At 39.5% G+C, this 26,834-nt stretch overlaps 1 protein-coding gene across 1 annotated transcript; it reads right to left on the reverse strand.

The window, feature by feature from the left end:
- Window positions 1-321: 321 nt before the first annotated feature.
- Window positions 322-26,732, reverse strand: LOC134189911 (uncharacterized). Its single transcript, XM_062658309.1, has 17 exons — window positions 26,584-26,732; window positions 26,476-26,534; window positions 26,179-26,274; window positions 25,980-26,120; window positions 22,853-22,885; window positions 14,800-14,863; window positions 14,701-14,743; window positions 10,175-10,311; window positions 8,189-8,428; window positions 6,489-6,579; window positions 6,349-6,421; window positions 2,572-2,695; window positions 1,512-1,764; window positions 1,336-1,437; window positions 637-773; window positions 518-577; window positions 322-450 (listed from the first exon to the last, which is right to left on the reverse strand). The coding sequence occupies exons 4-17, from the start codon at window positions 26,093-26,095 to the stop codon at window positions 322-324; spliced, it is 1,602 nt and encodes a 533-aa protein (XP_062514293.1). The 5' UTR covers window positions 26,096-26,120; window positions 26,179-26,274; window positions 26,476-26,534; window positions 26,584-26,732.
- Between the last annotated feature and the right edge of the window lie 102 nt (window positions 26,733-26,834).

Here is a 26,834-nt window from a genome sequence, read left to right on the forward strand (position 1 = left end):
ACACCTACATGTCATTGTACGACATATGTCCCAATGTGAGCTTCAACCACGAAGAGGCGCGTGTTTCAGTACAGTACAGCGCTATCCGCCTGCATACTTAGAAAGCCATTACAAACTAGCCTTGGTGCTATAGTCGTCATTTGACGACCTAGACTACAATGCTAGTCGTCAGTTGTAGAATTTAACTCGTCAAATGACGACTTCACGACCTATTTTCAAGCCCTGACATAAAGTAGCAACAAATCCTCCCTTTTGAAGGATTTGTGACTGGCTATTAGCATTTGCTACTCAAGTTTCAGCAATTTGACTGAGGAATAACAATTAATGCGGTGGTTTGACCATTGACTCATGGCTTTTCAATGGTTCTACTACATATTCTTGTCCTTGCCTCATGCCTCGTGCTGTACACGAGATAAACATCTCACTTCCAGCTGGAACTGACACAAATTCCTGTACATGTGCATGTATAGTTTCCAACTTCTGTCCAACATCATTGTAGTCCCCTAACAATTCTTACTGTTTCTCCACTTCCAGAAACCAACTTCATATCATGAAAATCGAATGTCACCTTCCAAGTCTAGACATGAAGTCTATGCCCAGAATAACTAGTACCACTAATCCTTCTACCATCAATACCCGTAGCTGGAAAACTTTCAAATGTGTTCCAGTCAACTGGACATTTCTGCATCTTTGTCCTTTTACCTGAACCAACTCACCTCCACCACTCTTACACGTCATAACTGGTGACCCTTTCAGGCAGTTCAAACTATCTTCTGATAACCAATTTGCAGACATTAGGCTGAATTCCACTCACGTGTCTAGCATTGCAGCTATATTCTGATGATCCAGTACACCAGTAACAGAAAGGACTCTTAGGTAGTCTCTTCCTTGCCACACCAAACCATCTATGTCTATCTGAGGTATCACCAGAAACTTGTAGTACTGCTGTCGTCATCGTTGATCAAGCGTTATACCTTGTTTGACGTTGCTGGGTTCCCATTGAGAATTCTCTCTAGCTCTCTGGCAACAATTTCTATAACTGCCCCAGTGAATTTGTGGCAATACCAACATTCTATTCCTCGTTTTCTTGTCGTAGTTCTCTTTTGCGCTAGCTAGGGTTCCCATTGAGAATTCTCTCTAGCTCTCTGGCAACAATTTCTATAACTGCCCCAGTGAATTTGTGGCAATACCAACATTCTATTCCTCGTTTTCTTGTCGTAGTTCTCTTTTGCGCTAGCTGCCCCCTAGAGACCACTTGCCTGCATTCAGAAATTGTTTGACATGCGCAAGATTGTTCCATCCCTTGAGAGGCAAGAGCCAAACAATCATTTCAACCTGTTACTGTCATTGGTACCGCTGCTCTCATTCCCATTTGAATTGATCTGGCTTCTTCTGCTACATTGAGGATTTTCGTTATATTTTTCAGCTTCCCTTTGGCTGTTAAACATTTATGACACAAAATTTCCTGTCTGACAAAGTCATTAGTCATTCTTGCAATGAAGCGCAACAACACTGAGACTGCTTCCTTTCCGAGACTTCATTTGCAAATGCATAGACTGCCATCTGTCGCAACCGAAACAAATATGTGGAGAGAACTTCATCAGGTTGCTGCTGGACTTCTTCAAACCTCCGGATAGCCTGTTCTCTGCCATCTGTGGTCTCAAACCTCCTTTCCAAACATGCAATTATTTCTTTAATATCACTTAGCCAGGCTTCTCTGGCAGCTTCTGCTTGATTTAAGCACATTTCAATCTCTCCTGACAACTGCAAACCAACATCATGACACAGTACTCTGCATCTTTCCAATGTTGAATGTTATCTGCTTGGTTGATTCGTTGTACCATTAAGTAGTAACTCTTGAATACCAACCAATGTGACGGAGACAAGCTTTCACCAAATATACGTGTGAGACGTACCTCCCGACTTCTTAGTGTGTCAGTCCTTTCAGCCATATCAACACAACAAAGAAAAGAAACTAACTCCTGTCACCACTGTGATGACTTGCTAGCGTAGGCTTCGGTTACACAACACAAGACTGAATCTATACCTGGCAAACCGAACTTATATATAACCTACGCGACTGCACAACACTACTCATGACACATGTATACAGTGTATATATGGTTACCACCGTGAATAAGGTCAAGGCCATGACCGATTAAATGATACCAGAAATGAAGTAAATCTTACACCTGACTTTCACTAACCTCTGTAATTTCACACTCTTAAAAGTACTAGTTGATGCTTCTCCAACAAGGCTTCACATCAGTAAAGATGAGCTGTTTAGCACTTAGCATTTCGACAACCTGTTGACACTAATTGAAGATTTGTGTCCATAGAAAGCATTGACAGTTTGAATTACTTTAGTGCTTACTGCAGTTGTGTTGAGCAACAATTTACCAATCACTTACATCTATTGTCACGTCAAAGTGTCAAGTTCTCAGTTAGAGCCCACTGTATTAATTTACTGTACATGCTGACAAGCCACAAACGAAGACTTACTCAAGCAAGTACAATAATTAAAACACGTCTGATTAAAGTTGAAATTAAGCAACTAAATAAAATGAGTACCTTGTAAAGTTGTGTAAAGAACCGATCCACACCTGAATTTATACTTAAAACTGCTCTCAATCCACACTTTGCTTGATGGGGACTGCCATCAAGAGCCAGCTTGTTCACAACATTAGATACAGTTCTATACATAATATTCAAAATTACCAAGTCTGTAAGAGTATACACAAATATAAATGTTAATTAATAAATACTGTAGTGCATATAGCAATTTAGAGAAAGATTCAATCATTAGACAGCAAACACTAATAGTGAGTTGTGTTTCTGTTGAGTTACATACAGCGTTCTCCCAAAGTCCTTTGCCCTCATTCCATGCCATAAACTGAAAAGAAGACTAGAGATTGTGCCCACAGGCTTTCAATAATTATCTGCCTGCATAGTAAGAAAATTTTGCGAGGAAAAAATTCTTGCTCTATTTTGTGATTGCAGTTCATCTCACAATTAAATTTCACACTTTAGGGTTCTTGCTGTAATTATACTATAAATACACACATACTGTAATTAGTAGTTGGGTCAGGGCTGTGAGTGCACAAATTAATTCCGCACTAATAGTGATGTTCCCTGAAATCGCAAGATTTTTGCCCCACAACATTTTGTTCTTTCACGGTATGCTTTAGGAATGTGCTATGCCCTATCATGAAGAAATGTTAGTGCTGGGTCATACATGGCAACCACAGACAATGGATGATCCACCAATCATTACTGCCAGTGTCCATGAAAGAGTTTTTCTACCTGATCAGTGTAACCTATGTTGCAATTAGACTACTACTACCAGCTAGAAATAAAAACCAAACCTAACAGTCTGCATCTGCTAACGCAAATCAATCACTTTCCTAGCTTACTACATTTTATACAAGGATCTAACATTGCATATAACCAGCAACATGTATGTCCCATCTAAAACTCTTCTTTGACGAATACAGACTATTTTAGCAGTGCTATGGACTTCGTGGTTATGTGAAACAACAGTCACTTTGTATAATTTTAGATAGACTGTACAAGTAGTGTGCTTACAAGCAAATGGTATCTAAATTCATAATGCTTTGTGCCAATTCTATCATGATTTCAAAAGTCTCAAACCTGTAGAAGCAAGAGTGGAACACAGCTTCAGTTACTAGTACCAAAAATTTTCATTGCACACTGTCATGGACTACATGCACAATATATTCAAAGTATATTCAAGATATCTTTTTCGTCTCTGTTTTCTATACAAAACCTAAGCTTCTGGCTAGTCAAGACAATTGGTCAATTTTATTGCTGTCTTTAAACACAATACATAAAAAACTATGCATTACATTGCAAAGTTTCAAAAACCAATTCATACTACAAATGCCATCTTTAGCCTTCATTTCAAAACTTTCTTTGTTTTGCCACAAACACACATCCTCCTCATGCAATTTCCAACAAAAAGAAATAAAGACTATAGTACATGCGCATGCAAATGTAATGCTAGCTTTGTACCACAAACATCTGTATCATGCACTATCAGTGAAAATTCCTAAACCTTTTGTGCCAAGCCTTTCAGACTTACCGACCTAGACAAGTCTGACAGCTCGCGTGAAATTTAAAATTCAAGTCCATTACCACTTTCTTCCAAAACAAGCCAACACTATGTTAGAGACAACTCTTGGTTTGTTCATGACCATTAATCTGGTTAGCCAACACGTCAGAGAAAGACAGAAAAGAGTGACAATGGCATAGCAATTCAGAAATTACTTAAATTACAAGAACATGAGAATTTACTGAATGCTAAGTTCACACTCGTCAGTCTCTTTGTATACTTCTACATAGCCAACTATCCTTATAACCTACTAATAAAAGTAACTGCAGTCAAGCAGCTTGTAAGAGCCTGCACCACAAGACCACAATAGAAAAATAATAATAAGACCTAAATGCAATGCAGATTGGTCTCTGCTATGCCTTACTACATGTGTACGTCTAATAAATTGCTAACAAGTGGCACTGTGATCACAAAATTGCCCTTTCTATCATTATAATATGTTGTTTGTCCTATTTAATTAGAGAAGCAAGCCACCCTGCCTAGATTTTGCATGTCCCTTATTGAAACAAACACAAGCATTGACTTGACAAGATCATCTCCCTTCTTGATGAATGAGTGCAAGACGATATCAAAATAGCAATATCATTTTGAACTGAAATCAATAATATCAGTATGCTATTAATATCAATAATGATCTGCTCATTTTCCCACACAACTCTGAACATGCAAATATCAACTTATTAAAAAGTGGCATAAAACTTGTAAATTTAAGACATACCTAAACTAGATGATGATACAACTACAGCTATTTACAATGCACTTTATCATGCTGTTTTCATTACTTGACCAGATCACACTGTTACTACTATAGTATTTGCCAAATAAACATTAAGCACGTACACTATCTCAATAGTTAAATACCTGTACAGTAAGTCTGTATCAACATTTGATGTGAAAAAGTATGATTAGGCCCAGTGTGAACAAGCCCCAAGCACAGACAAGGAGCAAAGGAAACAACTTGTTAATTAATGCACTAAATTTGACTGTTCAGCTGCTCCTAATCATGATTAGTCTAATGTCTTCTAAACCTTGTAGAAAGCAACTTTACAACTCCATTAGTAGTAGTAGTGAAAGCACATGACAACAAATATGGAAGCTCCGCCGTTGGTGTTGTTTCTCTATTTCTGACCTCTGCATGAGACTCAGCAAACTGTTGATAGGGACAAAAAGCAGCATCAATTGAGGTCTGTAGTCTCCTGTTCCCTCCAGTCTGGTGACTGAGCTCTGCATTTGCTACCCCTGGAGTCAGAACCATCATTCCTGTCATCACCAAATGAGCCTTCGGCATTCATCATTTTTGACATCACTACATCCACCAGAGACTGCAGACTCCATCATTTGTGCATAGATCTCAAATATGGACAGTATCATATGTTGCACATGCCATGATGCTAACATATAGACACTCACGTGTGCTGCATGTGACTCACAAATCATAGCGATGCAAACACATTTGCTCTAATCCTGCTTACTCACAAGTACTTTAGCTATGATTTGCCTGTGAACACGCTCTTGCAGGATGAGACAGTTGCACCTATGTGTCTTTTTTCAAAGCAAACAGATACATAAAGGTCTGTTACTGAATGTTTATCAGTCACTGTGAATCACCACAAATAGTTTTTCTCTCATCTTTCTTAGGTTTCTGAAAGTGTAACATTACACTCCATCTCCCCTTATCCAGGCTGCTTGGAACCGGGCACTGTCCGTAACTTGAAATTGTCCAGATGTCATATATTATACCCTTACCTCTTATCTCAATCCATATTTCAAAGCATGCACTGCAGAAGGTCATACATACATTACATGTTCACTCTATGTCACTGGAAACAGTCACTATAACTAAATTTTGGGACAAAAAGAAGTGATCAACGTTTGCTGAAGGGACTCCATTTCTAGGCCACATGCTCCACACTAAAAACATGTGATGCGAGTAGGTGTCTGGTAACTGGATGTGCCCAGATAAGGAAAGTCTGGATAAGAGAAGTTTGAGTGTACTCTCTCTGCACTCTGTGTACCCGTTAGTACTAAAACTGAGACTAAAACTACATGTATCATTAAACCGCAAGGGTGAAAAGTAAATAAATATGACTAAGAGAATGCAGTGGCCTCAGAGAACTAGTTGCCTAATTTTGATAATTAGTTGCCTGACTAGGACAATTCATTGTCTGCGTCATATAATTTAAGTAAGCAAGAACTACTATGTAGTACATCCATACCCTGCAAGTCCTCGTAAAGTCTTTGTCAGCTCTTCTTTGCCAACCGCTGTCAAAATCTGCAACGATGTTGTTGCTGAATAAACAAACACATCAAACCATGTCAAATTCAACTCAGCTCTGAGAATACATAAAATGCATACCAACGAGTTCTTCCTTTTCATTGGCAAGAACAAGAAGAATGTGAATGGCATCTGATGTAGTAAACAACCAAGGACATACTTCACCAAGTATCTAGAATACCATGCAATGACATCATCACAACTGGCAACTCGTTAGTAGTAAATCCCATTTTTCATAAAAACTGATTTTCAAATACAGCAAAACGCCACTTATTCAAAATAATTGGAGATCTATGTCTTCATAAATTCAAATGTATGTATAATCAAAAAACAATTTTTACATAGTATGCAAGAAGTTATCTTTGACCGACGTTGACTAAAGCTTCCTGGTCAAAATGGTGCACTGTATCTCCTTTGCATATGCAAGTGACTTATACATACCTACGTGGTGGAGCAGTGGTCATGTAGAGCAGCGGTCATGTGGAGCACCATGTGCAATGGCAGACACTGCCACATGCCACTGATCTGCCAGTCTGATCGTTTCAATTAGAGCGTGCATTTGGAAAAATGAAAACATCCGGGACCTTGCAGGGTTACAGGTTCAAGTCACAGTGATGGCGAGCTATGGCATAATTTCCTTAAGCAAGAAACTTACACACAATTGCTTCTCTTGACTCAGGAGTATAAATGAGTACCTGGTCATTGACTGGGGTGGACATGACCGCTGGCTTGGCAGTCACATCATGCAGCAGATGGTACTTGCGGGCCTTGGTGTCCAGTCCCAAAGCTGCGCCATAGTCAGTCCCCTGGTTGACTTTGGCCAAGCTCCAGATGGATTGTAGCACTGGCCCTAAGCCTCCGCGTAGCGCATGGAGGCCCTGTCTCTAGAGGCAGGGGAGCTATCTCCGCAACTGACCTTAAGGTTGATGTCATTCACGAATGATGTGGAGGGCTTGACATTTGTCCATTGTGTGTGTGTGTGTGTGTGTGTGTGTGTGTGTGTGTGTGTGTGTGTGTGTGTGTGTGTGTGTGTGTGTGTGTGTGTGTGTGTGTGTGTGTGTGTGTGTGTGTGTGTGTGTGTGTGTTGATGCAAATCTTCAAAGCAGTGCGTCGTAGCTCCACAAAAGTTTGCTCACGCATGCCAATTTGACCATTGTATACACTGAAGGTTTCATTGTCTTCCAGAGTCATCCAACAATGTGATTTCTTGCCTATCAAACCCACCTCCAGCGCTTGAATTTCTCTAGAGTGGCACTTCAGATCTCCACTGATTCTGAAATGCCGATTCCTGACCTTGGACAGTACACACAAAGCGTGTTGTTTCTTACCAGTGACGTGAATACAAGCAAGATTCTTAGAGTATATTTGGGTCTTTTAGAAATATGAATAACCTTTGTTTGCCTGCGTATGCACATCAAATAGCTGTCAAGTTTGCTACACCTGTTCTGTGTAAGGAACATCGTCCAAGTGACAACGCCTAACAGAAATGTCAAAATACCTGCAAGATCAGACGTGTATACGAAATTTTGTGTTGTCCACACCCAATCCGAGACTTAGTGCTGCATGCAGTTTGTGTTAATTTGCCCGAGCAAAGAATGGGCAAATCAGCTAATAAGAAGAACATAAACCAAGACCACGCCTAACGGCTTCTTTCTGATAGGCTATCTCCTACTCGTAACTCTAGATTGCTACAATTTCATACTAAAAACCGTCACAAGCAGTATGAAACCCAGCCCAACAATGTCACCATCAAACTTAGTTCACTTTCAGAAAAAGTTTACCTGGATAAGATGAACAGCACTTGTCACATCAACCACTACACCATTGTCTCTCTTAGACCGTTTATCCTCACTCCCAATGTCTCCTGCAGCATGTTCAACATTTTCCAACAGCTGTTTTAGTTTTTTCAGCAACAGAAGGATAGCATTGCCATCAACTACTCTGAAAGATGCACGATGGAACAAAGAGTCCACCGTGTGACGAATTGGGCTTTTTTCTCCTAGTTTCCGTAAAGTTTCAAGCTAGAGAAAAACAAAGCCATAAAACAATATTGTACTATTACACAGCAAATTTACAAACCAGACAAAGTCACAAACAATAATATATAATAAACTTTTTCTATAATCCTAATTCTCAACTTTCTGCAGGCAATATTACAGTACAATTCGTTCAACACACATACTCAACACTAGCTAGCTCTCCCTGTGTTCTCATAAACAGTACTTAATCATCTCTGGTTTACTATTGACATACAACATCACCAAACGTTCTGCACTGACGAGGAAATTAACACATTCATTAAAATAACACATAAACAAATAAAAATATATTATCTATTGTTTCCTCAAACTCTCAGATAGCAGTAGACTCCACTGCAACAAACTAGTTTTAGATGATCGCAAAGTAATACATATATTACATACAGTAACAGACAACAACATGTCTTTCTAAACTACAAAGCAATTCTAAACTACAAAGCAATGGCGATCTTGCCAAATACGATCATATATGTATTTCTATCAAAAAGTTTGTAAACTGTAAGACATTGTAAGCTGTGTTTTAACTAGCTTCACATCAAAATAATTTAGCTTAAACAAGTTTATAAACTAAAGACCAGTGCAAGGAGACGACCGGTTCCACTAGGAACTTGTTCATCCAAGATGTGCGAGGTATCCGGACCAAATCCATTTGCAATGGCACAGTATTTCTGAAACAAATCTTGCTGGAACAACAATCAGTCATCACTGAGGCTCCAAATTCAACATCTAGGTACATGCAGTGCTGCTGATTTCTCTCCTTTAGTCAATGATGCTTCCCTCTTTCAAAGCAATCAAAACGATAGACATCAAACAGACTCTGTCAGAGACCATCTTCAAGTGCACACACTACTGTCACGTGACAACAGAACCTAAACCACTTGCTAAACCTACTACAAACCAGGTTTAGGAAAATCAGTATAAGTTCAGAATATAACTGGTTTAGTGCTGGTGGAAACAGGTCAATCAGTTGTATAACTGGCTCAAGCACTAGTGGAAACAAACCTTACCTGAAAAATTGAGTCAACTCAAATTATCAACTAATACTTGTATCCTACTTGCTAAAAGTAAACATAATTCTGAACTCGGGTAAGTCTCTTGTGCTATTTTCTGCTTGTCCAACAAGGCCCTTCTAGACCTCTTGCCTGTAAGAATGATCTGTTGCCACATGTATAGACTACAATTAATTAAAGATTGAGTGTCTGTGTGTAGTATTTGCGGTCTGAAGCCCACCATTAAACTTTAATCAGTCACTTTGGCCAGTTACCATATTAAAGAAGTCAAGTTTTCAACTAAGACCCCACCTAATACTTTACAGTAGGATGCTGCCCTACCACGAACATAGAACAAGTGAGTGAAATAATCTAAGAACACTTATAGGAAGCAACTGAAGAAACTGCCTTGGTTGAAAAAGTGGGTGTAGTAGTTCAAAAACATTCAAAAATGTTTAATTGGGTGTGTACATTAAGCTTCTTCTGCTGATCCGCAATTTAGCCAGCATAACATTAGAAGATTTAATAGTACAGGTAATCGTAGACTTGGTCAGTTGTTTTTATAATCTGCTACTTTGTTGCCGGTCATGTGATTGACACTAGCAGCACTCTTTAAGTTAATATTAACAAATGCCTCAGTAAAATTTTAGGGCTAATTACTCCTATGGTCTAGAAGAACAACAGAAACTATGAGCCGAACTAACACAATGAAATTGATAAACCAAACATTGTTTAATACCGCAGCCTGAGCAACTTCAGAACATGATGATTCTCTACTGGTAACAGTCTTCAGGCACAAACTCAAACGCTTATCGTTCAATTTGCTCCATAGCTGAGACAAATGTTCTTTTGCTCTTAAAGGATCTTCTAGATATGCTGCAACATCAAAAGTCATTACAAACAGTAAAGCACTAATAGTTCACAATTACCAGTGATACTCGACATGTGACACAAGAAATACTAATCAACACCAAAAGTTGCACAATTACAAAAAAATGTCATTTACAAAAGTTAGTGCTATATATGCGAAAATTTGTATAAGATTATTTGACATGAGTATGTCATAGTTAAAAAGCCATTAGCTACGTAAGTTAGTTATGTTAAAGTACCACCAAGTAAAGGAACATGCAATTCTGAAGCACTACGCTAATCAAATCATACAATTTCAAAAATGGCTCAATGCCAACAGCTGACAAAATGCAGTTCTTGTCGTACTGTATAAGAAAATTAAAAACTATCAATCAATCAAACAAAATATAGCCCCTCCCCCCAAAATAATGCCACTCTGATCCATCAAAGTGCTATAAAAATTGGCCAATCAAGCAAAGGGCATCATTGTCCCCAACAACACTCATGCATTCCAAAGTATTCATGATAAAAATGTAAACCCCATGTTCTATAGTAATTAAGACACACACCCATGTGGTCATCTGAAAACTTCACACAAGTACATTTTAGAAACATCTCTTGTGATAAACTACAAAAGTAGATTTCAAATCAAAAAAGTGCGAAGATAACTATTTTACATATGAGACTAAATCACAGACTTCAAAGAAATCATGTGACCTGGTAAGGAACATACTTGATAGAACTAAAATAACAATAATTGCATGTGCAGTGCAAGCATGTAAAGTAAACAAGCAAACGTCAGTCAGTAGCAGAATTCACATCAAATGTCATAATGTGAGTCACTATGCTACTGTTCCATCAAAACCTGACAGTACTAAAACCTGTAACTTCACACCACACAAGAAACGTTTTCAGCAAATCCCGCACTAGTAGTTAGGGTTTCCCCAAAGGGAAATCAGAGTGAAGCGCTCCCTCTAATACTGCATAACGTGTTGTTTTCGGTAGTATTCTATTTTTGTTAAATTTGGCGTGGCTTTTCTTCACCTAAATTAAGATAACACCTAAAATTTCCTAAGTACTGTACTCCACGTGCAGAAACCGCCAATAGAATGGAGTAACCGGATAATTCACAAAACACCCGGAAGTTTTGTACGTACTGATGAGAACTGCTTGCTTGGAGTTTCCCTAGAGCAACCCACAAACACAAGAGCTAAGGTGCACTATGTTCATGATAACATACGTAGTGGGCAAGTGGTATTAGATCTCATGTGACGCCCAAAATCTCTTTTACTTCTGCCACACCAAATATGTGCCTCGTCTAATTTCGGAAGGTATTTGCTTCTGAAATACCAAAATTTTAAAACACTAAAAATAACACGCTACAGTAGCTGGTTACGTTTCTACTTACATTTTCATTCATGTGATTGTCTTGTTACAGTCCATATGTACCTAGACAAATGCTTGCATGCCATTTTCTAAGCTGTGCTTGACACACTATTTCCTTTGGCTATTCCTCTGGTTATTTGCATTTTTTCGTTTCATGGCAAAATGTATGACTGATATCTAAATAAGCTGTACAAATGTATCATCTGCAGACCAGAGTTGCCAAATAAGGTTTCTTGACTTCAATAAGATAAGTAATTGGTAATATATATTAATCATGCACCATTTTGAGGTGATTGATGGGGAAACCCTGAAACTGGCAACTTGAAGCGCGTTTCTTTATTTCTCTTCTGCTCTTCTAGAAGAGGTAGACAAGCAATATTCAAAACAGGGCAGAAGAGCCGTGCCCACTAAAGCTGTCAAAAAAGCAATGAATAAAAAACAATCGGAAGAGGCACAAAGATGCACAAAAAGGCACAAGCATGCGTAGTAGACTCATCAGTCAGATTCAAGTCAAATTTAACACCTATATAAAGGAAAGTGGTCCATGGGTGCAGTCATTTTGAATATTTGTTTTGTAATTGCTCGCAAACAGTTGTTCTTTTTTGCTCCCACTTTAGCACATGACCTTTTCTAGATCCGTAAAGCAACTGGTGCTCTTCATGGTGGCTGGTGCCCTGTACTTTGCTTTGCGCTGGCATTTCGAAAATTGTGACGTCACAAAAAGTTTGTTCCCTATGCACTCACAAACCGCTGCACTTCTTCGCTGCTCCTTTAGCACGCAACCTTTCTCACTTTGGAATAGCAGCTGCTGATGTTTTCAGTACTCTGTGTCCTATACTTATGTGTTGCTGGCATTCATCTGTACTTCTTGATGTCATACTATGGCTCCTAACTGTTATGTCACCTATTGTGACGTCGCACATTCATTTTGGCGTCACAAATGCTTGCATCATTTCAGCAACCCCGCCTGTACGCTGTCAAAATGCCTCCCAAAAAGTGCTCTCTGTCTGCTATTTCATCAAAGGCAAATCAATGAAAGTTATCACTGCAAAAGGAAAAAGATGACAAAGCCAATCACTCGCCAATTAGAATAAAATTGACGTCAACTTGAGCCAGCTTTCACTATTCAAAGCTAACGATCGAGCGGCATACAAAATCTAATTGCATGTACATTAATGAAATATTCGCAGCTAATTACTTAGAACATCTCACTGTCACGTACTAACATTCTAGACAAGATACTTTCATGGTAATTCCTCACAATTGAATGCACCCGAGCAAAGTAGCCTGTTAATACATAAAACTAACTTTTATATGCTCTTACTCTTAGCAGTTCCTAACAAGCTGATACCGAGATCCGGCATGTGTCAACGTTAGGCCCCTGCGAAACCTGGCTTGCGAATCACTAGGATTCCACGACTCCAGCAAAGAGAAATTACACGTTAGCACGTCTATCACAGATTTGATGCTGTTCCCATACTCCCTGCCATCCGGTTTTAGAAGAAATGTGCATGTGTTGCCTCTTTTCTTCTGCTCCTCCAAGTTTCTGCTGAAGAGCAGAAGAGGTCACGAGACCTCTCCTAGACCTCTTCTGTTACCTTTGAAGGGAAATAAAGAAACAGTCGAAATACTCTACAGCTCTTCTAGTCTTCTCCAGAAGAGCAGAAGAGAATAAAGAAACATGCCCTTGCTTTAGCTTAACAAAAACAACACATGGTTCTGTAGATCAGACAACAAATCTGAAATCTGACTGAACCTTATTATAGACTAGTTCTAAAGTAATGAAAACGAGCACTACAGTGCTGAACCCTAGGTGCCAAGAAATTGACCATTTTCCAGTTCCGGATACTTTGATTGTATTCTAGCTACAATTAGCAATGTGCTTCCAAACGCACTGCAAAGCAGGAAACTTACATATGCGTGTGTTCCTAAAAGACCTAATGATTTTGATTTTAGCCACAACAACAAGGCACAGGTATGTACTCCAATCAAAACAACACCAAAGAGTTGCTGCACACGTACTGGCAAGCACCTACGTGCAAGCATCTACTTGCAAGAATGTGCACGTCTCTATTATAGACCCAAGATCCCAACAATTGTTTAGACAGGTGGCTGACAAGGAGAGGCAGTTTTATCATCAAACAGTAAATCACTTCAGTGTGCTTATCGCAGGTTGACTCTCTGTTCACTTAGTCTCCGTTCGCTATGACCTCGAAGGTACTTTCAAAAGTCACGATCAGTAATCAAAATTGGAACATAATGCGTGACTCAGCCCAGACTAGCGGACAAGCTCCAACAACCACACATATGTCGAGATTACACGAGCATTAATAACAATGAACGCACGTTATACATTCCAAAGTCGTTACATTGTCGTTTCCGTCGAGTCGGTATTTCCGTCAAGTTGGCCGCCACTTCCAGTAGAACGACTACTATAACCCTTGCTACGCCTAGGGTTAATGACATTCTGTGTGCACAACTGCCTACAAGTATGCCCAACTATTATAACTTTTTTCATGCAATGCAAAGAAGAAAATTCACACTTGTACAGTACCTGTTCGTAATGAGACGATCACTCACATCTAAAGTACACAAGAACTAACACTGGCAACTAACAACAACAAAATATCCACTCTAAAGCGTGTTAACGTTAACGCAGTGATTTCTGTAAATCCACATTGTAACAAGTAAAAGTAGTAATGAAAAATGATGAGGAGACACAACAAAACATTATGGTCCATACCTCCAAGAATTTTACGAGTACACTGTACATATTAATTTAGTATGTCTTGTCAAAGCCAAGAAATTTCTCTTAGCTCTACAGATAGTCTCCCTACCAGTATCTCAACCACGTCATGCATGAATGAGATGAGACATGACCAGCAAAACCGGTGTGCATGTATTAATTTGTCAATTGCAGATAATGTGGTGAAAAAAGTAGTGCTATACTAGGTAATTGATCACAAAGCAATTATAATTCCACAACAGGCAAAGCACTTCAAGTAGCACTACCATTAAATTACCACTGACCTGCTAGTCTTGTAGTAAGAGACATCCTAATTCGTTCTCTTTCCTTCAACACACTTCAATAGAAAAGTATCCGTAGTCAACAGTATAGTCAAAACAAACCTCTTCTTCCTCATCATCATCCTCAGTGTGTTTGACAACAATATCTTTGAAAATGCCACTAATGCTACAAACCAAACCAGTAAATACTGCAGTTAAAATATTCTTCAGACATAATTCAACATTAGGTAATATTACAGTAAATGGTTGCAATTTCCCATAAGGGTAAATCATCACTTAACTATACATAAAGCACTTCCACTTCACAACCTCATAAATTCGATTGCAATCTATATTAAATCAACTTCCTCTGCAATGATATTGTAAATGCCAAGTTGTTTCACGAGAAAAGAAACATGTGTGCAGCCTTATAATACCTTACTAAGTCCACAAAAAGCATTCGTTACTAGTTACACCATAACCCAAGCCTCTCAGTTTGACAAAGACATTCTAAAAGTCCAATACTTATGTCTCACTGGCATTAGTGGCAAGAAGGTAACTTTATTTTGCTTTGGAAAAACGCTCGTTCTGACGCAAGCATATAACCCACAGCTGGCAACCAACCATCAATGAATAATATCTAATGTTAGTCGAGATCTTTCTAGCCTGGGATGGCTGCTTTCATGATGCCACATGTTTCTAACTTCTGTCGGTTGTCCGCTATTTAACGATCCTGTTGCTTCGAAGATTTAAAAAGCACACCATCCCAGTTACAACCTTCCAGAATGAACTGACAATGTACCTCCATTGTTGTGTGTTACCTCAGAATCTGTTTCAGAGATACTAAACACTTTCTCAGGACTTCCAGCCCTGGATTTTCAAAGATAAAGTTCCAACACTTACTTGAAGCTATTCAAGGCACAGCTGTTCCATCTTCTCAGCATTGCTTAAACAACTTAACACGTTGAATCTGTTATGCATTATCTGGTAAATAGATTGACAAATTGCTCCTTGGCTTGTTGGTGCTCCACTTACTGCTCTCTATAAAAAGAAAGGTTTTCGAGATGTCCAACCAATCGCTGTAGAAGAAAGCTTACATGACCTAGTCATCAGAATATGCTGCCATTCAGTGACGGCCAAACTTCATTTACCTTAAAGTCAGATTAGAGATTCTGTCCAAATTTTAATATTAAAATTATATTAACACTCATGGTATGGTTCTTGAAAAGTGCTGTTTAAAGATCAACATGAAAAATACTTGGTATCTGGATGACGGTTTATATATTCGCAATGCTCTGCTTTCATCTCTGCTGGATCTCTTAAAAGAAAAAGGATCTCAAATTAGTCTTCATCTATCAAAATTTGAAAGTTATTGGCCTAGTAGAAATCAGTCATTTCCTGATGTTCCTGCAACAGTTCAATGAGTTGATATCAACACTCATTTTTGGAATCTCCAGTTTTTCGGCTTTGATACCTTCAATGACGCAAAGACATCTTACAATGATTCCTTCCACAACATATAGTCAATATTCCGTCAACCCACCAACATGAGATCCAAGAACAACTCGTTGCCAATGTTTGCTAATCATCTAACCTTTATGATCGAGCACACCTAAACGTTATTGCAGCCAAACATTGTGGTGCATGGAAATGCCAAATTCTTCTCAGACAGGACATGCCACCATAAGCAATAATCATTTCCTTACACATTCAGCTTCCACTACTACTGTTTCCCGCACATGTGCTTAACAAAACTCTGTTCTTGGATCATGTTAAATCATTTTGGAGAACACATTCTTGGACACAAACAGAAATCCTTAAGAACAAAGGCCACAAAACCCTCTGTGACATCAGTTTCCATGCTTTGCAAGAAGACAATTCTCAATGTCGGTGACATTTTTTCACCCAGACCTCAATGTGGTTGGCCAGTGCACTTTAATGCGTATGTGCGAATTTGTTGTAGCCCAAATTTTAGTAAGAAGCAATCACTGTGCTGGGTACACTGTTGAGGCAAGATAGAGAAATATTTAAAACACGAAGCATCAGTTTAAACTGCAGGAAAAAAATTCTTTTCCCTTATTGTGGAAACATTGAGATCATGGGAAAGCAAGCAGCCTTGAAGCTCTAAAAGCAATAGCCAAACGAATAACCTTTTGTTGCACCCACTCTGTCATGCTAAACTGTTACCAGCAACGAATGCTGGGCATGAAGCTCTTCAAATGCTGCAAAATCTCATCTTCAAGAGCACATTCAATATCTATTGTCCATCAAACTTTGGCTTTAGAAATCTTTGAGAAACTTGCATCAGACGATAGTGATGATACTTTTGGGTTAGTTTGAGACAGTTGAATTTGGATTGGGGTTGGCAATAAGTACAAACATAATAAATATCACACACACACACACACACACACACACACACACACACACACACACACACACACACACACACACACACACACACACACACACACACACACACACACACACACACACACACACACACACACACACACACACACACACACACACACACACACACACACTCACTCACATGCACAAACACACACACACACACACACACACACACACACACTCACACACACACACACACACACACACACACACACACACAAACACACACACATGCACAAACACACACACACACACACACACACACACACACACACACACACACACACACACACATGCACAAACACACACACTCACTCACATGCACAAACACACACACACACACACACACACACACACACACACACACACACACACACACACACACACTCACTCACTCACATGCACACACACACACACACACACACACACACACACACACACACACACACACACACACACACACACATTCCGGTTCTGAAGTTTCCCTTCTAGGCACTGTCAGCTTCTTGTTTTAGTCATCAGTTGTTTCTTGATGTCTTAAACTCATGTTCAACAGTACGTTGTGACATCTTTTTGTTGGGGGTTCTACGAGATCATACAACAGCAACGATCTGTCAAATACCTTACAGTGACTGGGCTTTGTTTCTCTTTTTCAATGATTTGTGCTGCCTGTTGTCATCAGTTTGAATGACCACATTAAGCTCAAACTTCTTCTCTGGCTCTGACTCTACAAAAAAAGGGAGAGGGGGAAGACAGCGACAATGACAAGCCACCTGTTTGGGATGAAGTTGACTGCACATTTCAACGGAAATTGGCTTGTTCTCTCTATTCAATGGTAGCAAGAGATACGGTACGCCTATTTCAACACATAAATACGCGTCATATTGTTTGCCGCCGATTTTCAGATGTGGATTTCTTAAACTTCCATCACTGTCACCTCTGTGCAGAATGTGGATTTGCGTCTAACAAACGTCTCTGTTTGTAGACAATCCTTGGTCCACGTCGGCCTAGATATAGGGATATGATGACGGATCCACATCTGTCCTCACAGATTGAAAAGAACAGTTGCATTCCTTGTCCATCTGTGTCACAACAACTATCTTCGCATTCACAGACAAACCATCTACACAAACAAGGACCAATTCCGTCAGCAACTCCTGAAGTTATTCCGTTTTCTGACCTAGTTATACAAGGGATCAGAGCTGCTGCTAAAGTCCATTCCAACAATACGTGCAGTGTGGAAAAATTACCAGATCTTGGTATCCTGAGCACTTAGAAACATGGAAATGATAACTCTGGAACGCATGTGAGGAGGTGGAGACACTGGTGCATTCTAAAAGTTAGGATGATGCTCAAATATGTTGGAATGAGAAGCTTCTGGAAAATTACAAATGTAGACTCCACCCCAGTCAGACATGGCCCATCCTATTCTAGCTAAAGAGTAGATGTAATCACCTTAATTGCATTTCTTAGAATACATTAGACAGCCAATTAGTTCCCAATGACGTCTCCAGAGTCACAAGTGAACTCCATTCAGAACTTTAGGAGACATCTGCACCTACTTTTGTCAGTAGCATTTCTGCAGCTGTTCTAGAATGCCATCAGAAGCTTGTAAATGAGTGTTTACATTGTGTTTAGCAGACATCATTGAAGTAGTTACGCTACTTCAATTCCTATTTTCCCCATTAGGCAGCCCAAACTGACAAAGTCCACACTCACAATTCCTACACTGCGCCTATTGTTGAAATGGACTTCAGTCTTGTTTCACCTGTAGATAATGAATTCGCCATCTTCTCAACAGTTATGAATAAGGTAATGATCCTTCATGTTGACAATGTTTCCCATATTTCATCTGATCGCCCTCTCCTAGCACAAGAATGGCTGAAGAGCTTCATCGTGCTTGTTCTGAAGATGGGATTTTACTCACTTTTTCCTATTCCCCAAGTCTTTTCTTCATTTGCCACATTGTGGAGAAAAAAAGAGAATTGTAATCTACTCTGTTAACTTGCCATCTTCACCAATGGCAGAAAGGAGCTGCCACTGCATTATGGGAGGAGGCCAGGTATGATGCCAAGCCTAGATCCCATACCATAAGAGATGTAACTTTCGTCGTGCATTGAATCTAGCTAAGGAAAGTCGATATGGCCTTGCTATGGTTCATTGGGCTATGTGCCCCCAATGATAATGAAGCTCTTAAAGGGGAACTCCAATGGAAATGCAACTTAATCTCAAAATGTAGCCTTTATCGTGAAACTTCGTGCTGCGCTACTTTCAGGCAAACAGTCGCTTTGGTAGCGGAGAAAACACAGGTTAGGTACAAAGCATGCGCAAGGCTGACACGTCATTGGCGCTAAGCTCCACCTACACCAAATGAATTGCATGCGTAGCTCAGTTACATGTATCTTGCCAATAAACTACACAAAAACGGAACGAGAATGGTAACTATAGAGGGATCTTGTGTTTTAAGAGCTCTTGTAACAAAAGTATGACGCTAGAGGCCGTTTTCTCCAAGTACACTTGACACTCTCCTCTCACAGAAGATCAGGCTAGCGCAATAACACTCAACGGTAGACTCGTGACCATGGCAGGCAATATACCACCCCTTCGTCATTCCCAGATACTCAATCCTCTATCCCGGCTCGTGAGGCACCTAGGAGTCATTCTGATCGCCACAGCTGGACTGCTACCTAAATTTGATGTGGACGTAGGACTAGAAAACAAGAAGGAGCGTGTCCACTACGCAGGTCTCTCAAAGAGAACGTCTACGCTTCCTTGACATACTTGAACCTCGTCTGTGTTTCCCCCTTGTAGATTAATAGATTAATAGAGCAAAGACTGAAGCTAATTACCGTTGAGTTTACTGCGCTAGCCTCATCTTCTGTGAGAGGAGAGGGTCAAGTCTACTGGGAGAAAATAGCCTCTAGAATCCTACTTTCGTTACAAAGAGCTCTTCTAAGACACTAAAACACAAGATCCCTCTATAGTTACCGTTCCCATTTAGTTTGGGGGTAGTTTACTGGCAAGACAACTGAGCTACACAGGCGATTCATTTAGTGTAGGCAGAGCTTAGTGCCAATGATGTGTCAGCCTGGCGCATACTCTGTACATAACAAGTGTTTTCTCCGCTACCAAAGCAACAGCTCGCCTGAAAGTAGCGCAGCACAAAGTTTCACGATAAAGCCTACATTTTGAGATCAGGTTGTATTTCCATTGGAGTTCCCCTGAAGAATTTGGTTAGTCGTCATCAAATTCACAGTCTTCCAACCTTTTATGATGACATCCCACCCTCTTTGATTGTTAATTCTACTACTATTCTTGCGGGTCTTAATGCCTTCCCAAAATGTTCAAGTCCTGGAGCTTCTAGATTGCAAGCTCAGTACCTCACTGATGCTATCTCTGGCACCATGTCATACACACTGTTGCTTGGAGCATCTGACAAGATTAATGTCTAGGTGCTTGTCTGATGGGTGCTCCTCTAGCAGCCCTTCGAATAATAGGGCAGTGTTCACTCAACTGCTGCAGGTGAGGTCCTGCAAAGATTAGTTAGCTGTGTATGCTGCTCTGCCATCAAGTCTCGATTGCCCGACATATTTCTTCCTTATGGCCAAGTCGGAGTAGGGGTTAAAGGTGGACTAGAAGCAACAGTTCATTCTATATGCTCCTACATGGTCATATTAAAGAGTTGTGTTGCTTTCAAAACAGACATGAAGAATACTTTCAACAAATGTCATTGGGAGGCATATCTCTGCAGTCTTCATCAAGAATCTACACATCTAAGTGGCCTAAGTATTGTGGTCATATCAATCAGTTCACTACGCTTCAGATCTCAGCAAATTTCAATCACAACTAGAGCAGGGCAACCCATTGGGTCCTATGCTCTTCTCATTGACCATTCTAGAGATTTTGGATGAGACTGGTCCATTCGTAGGCTTGCAGGTTTCATTATGGTATCTTGATGATAGTACATTTAATTGGTACTAAAGAGTCTATTTCAGAGTTGCTGCAGTCCTTGATGTCTAAAGGACCAAGCTATGGTCTGTGTCTAAACCTCAAAAGATGCAAGATACTTTGGCCTTCTGGACATCAAACTTTCCCTGAAATCGATTCAGAGATTAAACAAATTCACACTTCCCTTCATGGTGCTGAACTATTGGGATCTCCCATTGTTGGTTCCAAGAATTCTTTACCAAGTATTTCAGTGATCATGTGGATAAGGTTTTGAAAGCCTAGGGTATATTGCCAGAATTAGAGAATCTGCAGGTGGCATTCCATTTACTGCAGAGTTGTTTAACTAAAATTGTTTACAAGATAAATCACCTGACTTCAAACCATTTCTGGACATTTTATTACTGAGCAGCTTTCTCATTTTGATTCTGGTATGAAAAATTCACGATGTCAAGTAACCAACTCATTCCCTTTCAGATCCAGCTTGGACACAAACAACTCTGACTTTGTGCTTCAGAGGATTAGGTGAAATCAGCAGCAGCTGCTACCTTTCTGGGCAGGTGCAATGCTAGACGTGGGCTGGTTCTTCGATTGGTGAAGGCAGGGAGTTCTAGAAATGTCTCTACATTAGATTCAGTGAGCTTGTGTACTGTACCACTCCAGGGCCTTTTTTCAAACCTTCTCTTTACCAGGTAAAGTTAGGAAAAAAAGAACGATTTTTGTACAACTTGGATATCATGCATGTATTGATGAACCTGCCTTTTTGCTTCATCGCAAAGAGCACTTCAGTCACAGTTGAATGTCATTCATTTTCAGTCTCTCAAGAATATGAGCAGTGTGAGAAACAGAGCAAGGCTTAATACCATCTCTTCTGCTTATGCTGGGCATGGCTGAGGACCGTCAAACCTCAACTGTGGCCTACCCATGCTTCTGCATGAGTTCATTATTGCCATCAGAATTTGGCTTGGCATTCCTATCTTCCCGGATCCTCCTGACTCACTCAGATGTGTTTGTGGGAATATCATTGACTCTCATGGAGACCATCTGCTCAGCTGTGGCTACAATTCAGCTTTGTGAGACATAATTTGGCATGCTTTCCTAATAGACAACAAAGTAAGCTTGTCCTAATGACATCTATCAACAATCCGTAATACTGTCCAGGCTAAGCATGTCTGTGAAGCAGCTAAATGACTAGAGTTGCCGCAATTGCAGAATAAATGGACAAGGACCACAAACACAAGGACTCGGTATTAAAATACGGAAGACTGTTCTACCCTCTGGCATTGGAATCTTTTGGCTCCTGAGCTTCAGCAACCCTTCAAACTTTGACAATAATACATAGCTTATTCTTACATATACTGATCTACCCTTTTCATATTAGATACAACAGCAAACACTACTGATGGTCCCTTTAGTCATCATTTCTATTCCAAACAGCTAGCCTTTCAAAACCATCTTAGAGCATATTGCCACAAACAAGCAGACAACTGCTGACATAAGTAGGCTACTAATTGACTCCATGTACGTCCTCCATTTGTTAGTGCTCTCTTAACCATGGATTTTAAAATCAAGTCTACTTGGTGTCCAAACTTCCATTGTCTCCTGACCCAAAGAATAGAAGAAACTACTATACATATGATAAATGTGTATGTATGCACACACAAGCAATTGCATGTGCACTTGCATGTGTGTAGTTGACATCATGTGCGCATGTTTATTCAGACATGTGCACATACACTGAAATACTCCTTGTCAACTGCTACATGCAACTGCAACATGTGTCAACAACATAAAATCAAGGTCCCTACAAACTCACTGTGTCTGCGTTCTCAAAATCTCCCGAAATGCACTAAAACACAAAATTGAACATATATTAGCAACAATCAACTATTTAAATTTCTGATTAACATTAATATCCTTAATGTACTCAAAGAATCATAAAGCATTACTACCATGAAGATAAATCACAACACCTGTATCTAAAACATGTAGTAAACAAAATACTATGTTACACAAACAAGTACAAGATATGAAACAAAAATGTAGATGTGCCATTCATAACTTTCATTCAACTGGACAATTTGACATGAAATTAAATCAATATCAGAGATCGTCTAATCACAAGTGCCTTCTAATATACATGTCCAGAACTGCTGCACCCATAAGTGAAAGAGACGAAGTCTACTGCAAATACAAACCTCTTATCTAGAAAGCATACTGAAAGTTACACATTCACTACATCCTACAAAACTAAGTGTAAGCAAAAGTAATCTTTCATTATAAAACTAAACTTTAATTTACATAGGGTCACAGTAAATCTGATCAAAACAAAAATGTATGCAGATAACTTGGCTCTCATATCAAAGTCTCTTTGTGGTTTACAACAATCTGTTGATGCTCTACATAAACTTGCCAAGTGGGGTATCAACATTGACAAGACAGAAGTTCTAAGAGAGAGTCATGAACTAGCCGTCATTTTCACCAATCATCATCAGTTACATAATGTTGATACAGAATTGCTAAAGCAAGTACAACACTCAACTACTGGTAAAACGAATATTTACTACAGTGTTTTTTCAAAAACAGTCAAACTAGGAATATTCAAAGTGCTGACCCTCCCAACTCTTATGGTTGCAAGACCTGGCTGGTCACTCTTGAGAATATCAAACGGTTATCTACCTTTCATATGAGAAATATCACAACAATTCTAAAACAGATGTTGCAATGTCCCAAGCAGAGTATCAAGGCACAAGAAAGCAAATGATGTTGTAGTGACAATCTGGTTCTTCGCTCACAGAGATGGCTTGTGTTAACATTAATTCTTTCCACGTTCGGAACATGAATGAGACCGATTTGTATTAATGCCCTCTCTACCAGCCACACTACAGCAAGCTGACACAAGAAAACACAAAAGAATAACTGACTATTGTCATCGCTTTATGCACATCAAGAAAATGCATGACTCTCCATGCTATTGGCAATTCTACGCTACCCAGAGCTGTAGCAACAGTAAACGGTACACCAGCATCCAATCTTGAAAGAACCTTTACAGGCTTTGATATTCTACGTAGGGCTTAGTCACCATCTGGCACCACCAAAGTTAGCCTCAAACCTTCCAGACCAGAGAGCGCACAACTCTAGTTTGGGCCAAAACGATACTGAATGATTTCGGAAGTACACTGTACTTATCAAAAAGCCATGCTAAACGGTAGTCTACCAGCCTAGGGTCATTTACCTAGTTCGCTAATGAGATGGAAAGATACCGAGCTTTCGCACTACACAAACATATCATTTGTAAATGCCATGAGATCTCACGAATGAAGAACAGATATCTGTCGTGTACAGTGACATCTTGGTGGACGGCATGAAATGACGACTCTTTGATTCTGCGGCAGAATGCTAGATAGTCTAACTGAATGACTAGTGAGACTACCGCTCAACCAGTTGTCAAAGGTGATGGTCTAGCGATGCTGCTGTGCATCTTCTGTCACCACAAGCTTGAAAAGATGGAAGAACTGAAGCTGAAACTAAACCAAAGACGCGTGCATACACCAGTGTCTCTATTGACAGCTCTGGTGTGCACTTTGCCGTCCAGGAGAATTTCACACATGTGTAATCAGCATTACTCACTTAGCATAACTAATTATTGCTAAACCAATCAGAATTTACAACTGACACTCCAATCCTAAGACACTGATTCGCCCAAAAGGCTATTTCCAAAATCATTTTTGTAACGTTCTGGTCCAGACTAGAGTTACGCTCACTGGTCTGGAAGTTCGAGGCTACACCAAAGTATGAGTTTGAGTCCCACATTCAAGAAATTTGGTTCTCATACTTCCATGTCCCAAGAATGGGTCCTTACTGCTAAAGCTTCCTCTTCAAAAACTCCAAGCACCAAGTGTTTGAAATTTTCAGGAGCTGCACCAGACTTGCAGAGACCTGAATGGAGAAGAACCAAAGTTACCACTTAGAAAGATCAGCTATCAGCCAAAGAGTTCATTCTTGTAGAGTAGTACTTGTTTGGTTTTGTCTTGATGAAGGATGCCTGAATTAACAATGAAGTGTTTTGCAATTGACTCAATTTATAATTTTGCTTGAAGAAAAGACTGAGTCGAACAATAATCTCATCACAGAACTAGAGAAACTGGACGCTGCTGAGCCTTATCATGTTACCCTTTCTAGTGACATCAACAAGGTTGTTGGCATGTTGCAGAACAAAGCTCATACTGAGCCAAAAGATGACAAAGACATAATATACCAGCAAGCAGAACAAACTTTAGCAGCAATATTGCAAGCCATTAACACCAGCAGGCTTGCATTGTAGTCGACACTCTTAGAGTGCATAGTTCTCTCTCAAAGATGGAAAATTACCTCTCTGTCAAGATAGCATCCAGATGCAGTGGACAAGAAATAAACATTAGTTCTCACAACCGTTGCATCCAATGGTTGTGTAAGAAAGAGATGTGTTTTGATTATGGTTTGGTTTACAATACCTGCTTTATCACAATAACTAATATATCAGGGTTTACTTTTCAATATTAAATAGCATTTCTACTAACGAGTATCACCTCATACTACCAAACAATGGATATCTCATACATAACTCAAACCAATCAAGTAGGTCATAAAACCCTTAACTTAATTGCTAAGTGACGTCTGTGATAAACACAAAACGAGCAAGCTACTACAAAATCAGTTAACACGCAGTACTTTGCTACTCTTACTGACACTGCCAGAAAACAAAGTCTACATCAAATGTTTAGTTAAGATAGAAACAATTAGATATAAGATTCTTACAGCACATACAATAGAAGATCACCATGCCTATCAAAGTACATCTTTCTGATCTGGTTTTAGTTGTGTAATAAAATATCAATTTTGCTATAGCTGTAGAAAGCAGACTGCATCCTGCCTGCATCTCTAGTTAAAAACATGCTACCTACCGACATGCTGAATCATCCAGTGAGGAATACATAGTTAGCACCCTGTCGGATCGCTGTTGATCTGGTGTCATCTGTCGACCGTCTTCAGTTTCCTGCCACATGGGTATTACTTGCATGTGAACTACTTGCTCTACAAGCAACCTGTTACAGAAATAAAAATACAAGTTAAACAAAGTTTCATCCACACACATCTTCATACTTGTCTTCTATGCTTTGCAAGTAGTAACAGTGTAATATTTTACTAGGAATCCAGTTGATTTGTTGTAACCTCTCATTCACGCTTTCATCATAAGAACTAGCAACACATCAAAACAGGTGTAAAGCCAAACTACAGCAGTGAAAAGCACCATGTATAGATTATGACATAAATTAGCTACACTGCATGTCAACATGTCTTGTCCATTACATAAACTACTCCATTAACATCACAGAGTTCATATCATGGCAAACAAATGAGCAACACATTACATAAAACAAACTCCTTTCAGCAAGTTACCTTAGAACATGATTGTACAACTTCGCAAGACCCTTTACAGAAGCATGTCGCACCGCATACTAAACACACCAACTTAGACAAGCCAACTCCCACTGACAAAGTCTCTACCTTCTTGTCCCTGATTCTGTCGGCAACACCTTCTAGAAGCTACAACACATTGTGAATCAAAACACCTTACCATGCACAGTATACAAATATATTCCTCTTTCATTCAAATTATCTCAGCAAATATTTTCAATTCCAAAAGTAACATATTGTTTAATTCGATACATGCACACTTCAGAGCACATTCATAAAGCAGTACTAAATAGTCATTAACAGCTCTCACAAGACAGCCATAATTGATTTCTAGGTTACTA

The sequence above is a fragment of the Corticium candelabrum genome, chromosome 14, assembly GCF_963422355.1.
Source record: "Corticium candelabrum chromosome 14, ooCorCand1.1, whole genome shotgun sequence".
Lineage (NCBI taxonomy): Eukaryota > Metazoa > Porifera > Homoscleromorpha > Homosclerophorida > Plakinidae > Corticium > Corticium candelabrum.

Bases quoted from the DNA above. Each gene is read 5' to 3' on its own strand.
- LOC134189911 (XM_062658309.1), bottom strand. From the start codon at position 26,095: ATGCAAGTAATACCCATGTGGCAGGAAACTGAAGACGGTCGACAGATG. The intron at 22,886-25,979 runs GTAGGTAGCATG...TTTGTGTTTTAG, and splicing joins CTGGATGATTCAGCATGTCG to TGCATTTCGGGAGATTTTGA. The intron at 8,429-10,174 runs GTATTAAACAAT...GTTTTTCTCTAG, and splicing joins CTGAAGTTGCTCAGGCTGCG to CTTGAAACTTTACGGAAACT.